The 1741-nt window shown below is 48.4% G+C and overlaps 1 protein-coding gene across 1 annotated transcript; it reads right to left on the reverse strand.

Annotated features, from left to right (window-relative positions):
* Window positions 1-304: 304 nt before the first annotated feature.
* On the reverse strand, window positions 305-1735 carry LOC121966636 (nuclear pore complex protein Nup160-like). The gene is made up of 3 exons (XM_042516705.1): window positions 1598-1735; window positions 896-1118; window positions 305-566 (listed from the first exon to the last, which is right to left on the reverse strand). The coding sequence occupies exons 1-3, from the start codon at window positions 1607-1609 to the stop codon at window positions 331-333; spliced, it is 471 nt and encodes a 156-aa protein (XP_042372639.1). The 5' UTR covers window positions 1610-1735; the 3' UTR covers window positions 305-330.
* Between the last annotated feature and the right edge of the window lie 6 nt (window positions 1736-1741).

Consider the following 1741-nt stretch of genomic DNA (forward strand, 5'->3'; position numbering starts at 1 on the left):
GTTTTGGTGTGTATTTCCATATTTTTTAATCATTTTGAGATTTTGGGGTTTTTTTTATAATTTTTAGGTTTGGGGTGTTTTTCTGTATCTTTGAATGTTCTTGAGGTCTTTGTGGTGTTTTTCTATGTTTTTAAATAATTTAAGGTCTTTGTGGTGTTTTTCTATATTTTTAAATAATTTGAGGTCTTTGTGGTGTTTTTCTATATTTTTAAATAATTCGAGGTCTTTGTGGTGTTTTTCTGTATTTTTTAATAATTCTTAGGTTTTGCGGTGTTTTTCTATATTTTTTTATATAATTTTGCAGTGTTTGGGGTGGTTTTTATCATATTTTTAAATGATTTTGGGGTGTTTTTCCTTTTTTTCTTCAGATCTCACCCTGAAGGACCACATGCGCAGTCTGTGGTCGTGACACAGAGCAAAGATGAAGGAGTCCTCCTCCAGCTCTCGGACAGCCAGACTGAGGACCAGGTCTGCCGGACTCTGGTCCCCCCGGATCGCCGACGGCATCCAGCCCGACAACCGCTGCATCACGGAGCTCCGCCTCAGCTCCACCACCGACACACTGCCTGCAGCAGGGACACAGACAGAGACGCAAAGACATAGAGACGCACAATACAGGCTCGGTTATTGTCAACATCAGATGGGGACATTGTGTCTGTCCGCTGTCTTCATGTTTTCTGTATTTTTTCTCCTCACAGTTCACTGATGAAGCTAAACCACCGTGGACTTAACGGACATGTCTGCAGTCACATCTGCACCACATCATTTCACCTGTCCAAAGAGACACGGCTATCTGAGCCGCCATCGCCAATGAGTACACAGAGTATGGACCTGTCTGTGTGGACAGTGTGGACCTGTCTGTGTGGACAGTGTGGGCGTGTTTGTATTTCCTTACCAGGTGAGTCATGCGGCGGCAGGGACAGCACAGTGATGCCTCCTGCAGGTGAGGACAGAGCGAAGTGAGCGTGTCCGGACTGACTGATCCAGGACGTGGACATGCTGGGACTCCCCGTCTGTCCCACAGAGCTGGGGATGATGGCACTGTGAGAGGCGTCCTCAAGACTCAGCTTCCCCACATCAGTGAAGACAGACTGCATGTGGACCTCCATCACCAGCTCCTGGACAGACAGACACACACACACACACACACACACACACACACACACATCTTTAAAGGAAACATTTTGGCAGTTTTTATTCTATAAAATCTTTGGTACTCAGCTGTGGTAGGTGATGCCATGTGATACTCACACTGCGGTACGTGCGTGGCATCATGTGATAATTACGCTGCGGTACGTGCGTGATGTCATGTGATTCTCACGCTGCTGTACGTGCATGCCGTCATGTGATACTCACGCTGCGGTACGTGCGTGATTTCATGTGATTCTCACGCTGCGGTACGTGCATGGCGTCATGTGATACTCACGCTGCGGTACGTGCGTGATGTCATGTGATAGTCACGCTGCGGTACGTGTATGATGTCATGTGATAGTCACGCTGCGGTACGTGTGTGATGTCATGTGATACACTGCCGTACGTGCGTGGCGTCATGTGATACTCACGCTGCCGTACGTGCGTGGCGTCATGTGATACTCACGCTGCGGTACATGCGTGTTGGGTGGGGCAGCAGCAGCCTGTGGACGCTCTGATTGGAGCAGATGAGGACGATGACATTGTTGAGCGTCTCGTGGATGGTAACTCCTCCCGGCAGGACGCTGCAGTGGGACAGCTTCAGTCTCAC

Source organism: Plectropomus leopardus, unplaced genomic scaffold, assembly GCF_008729295.1.
Source record: "Plectropomus leopardus isolate mb unplaced genomic scaffold, YSFRI_Pleo_2.0 unplaced_scaffold2535, whole genome shotgun sequence".
Classification (NCBI taxonomy): Eukaryota; Metazoa; Chordata; class Actinopteri; order Perciformes; family Serranidae; genus Plectropomus; species Plectropomus leopardus.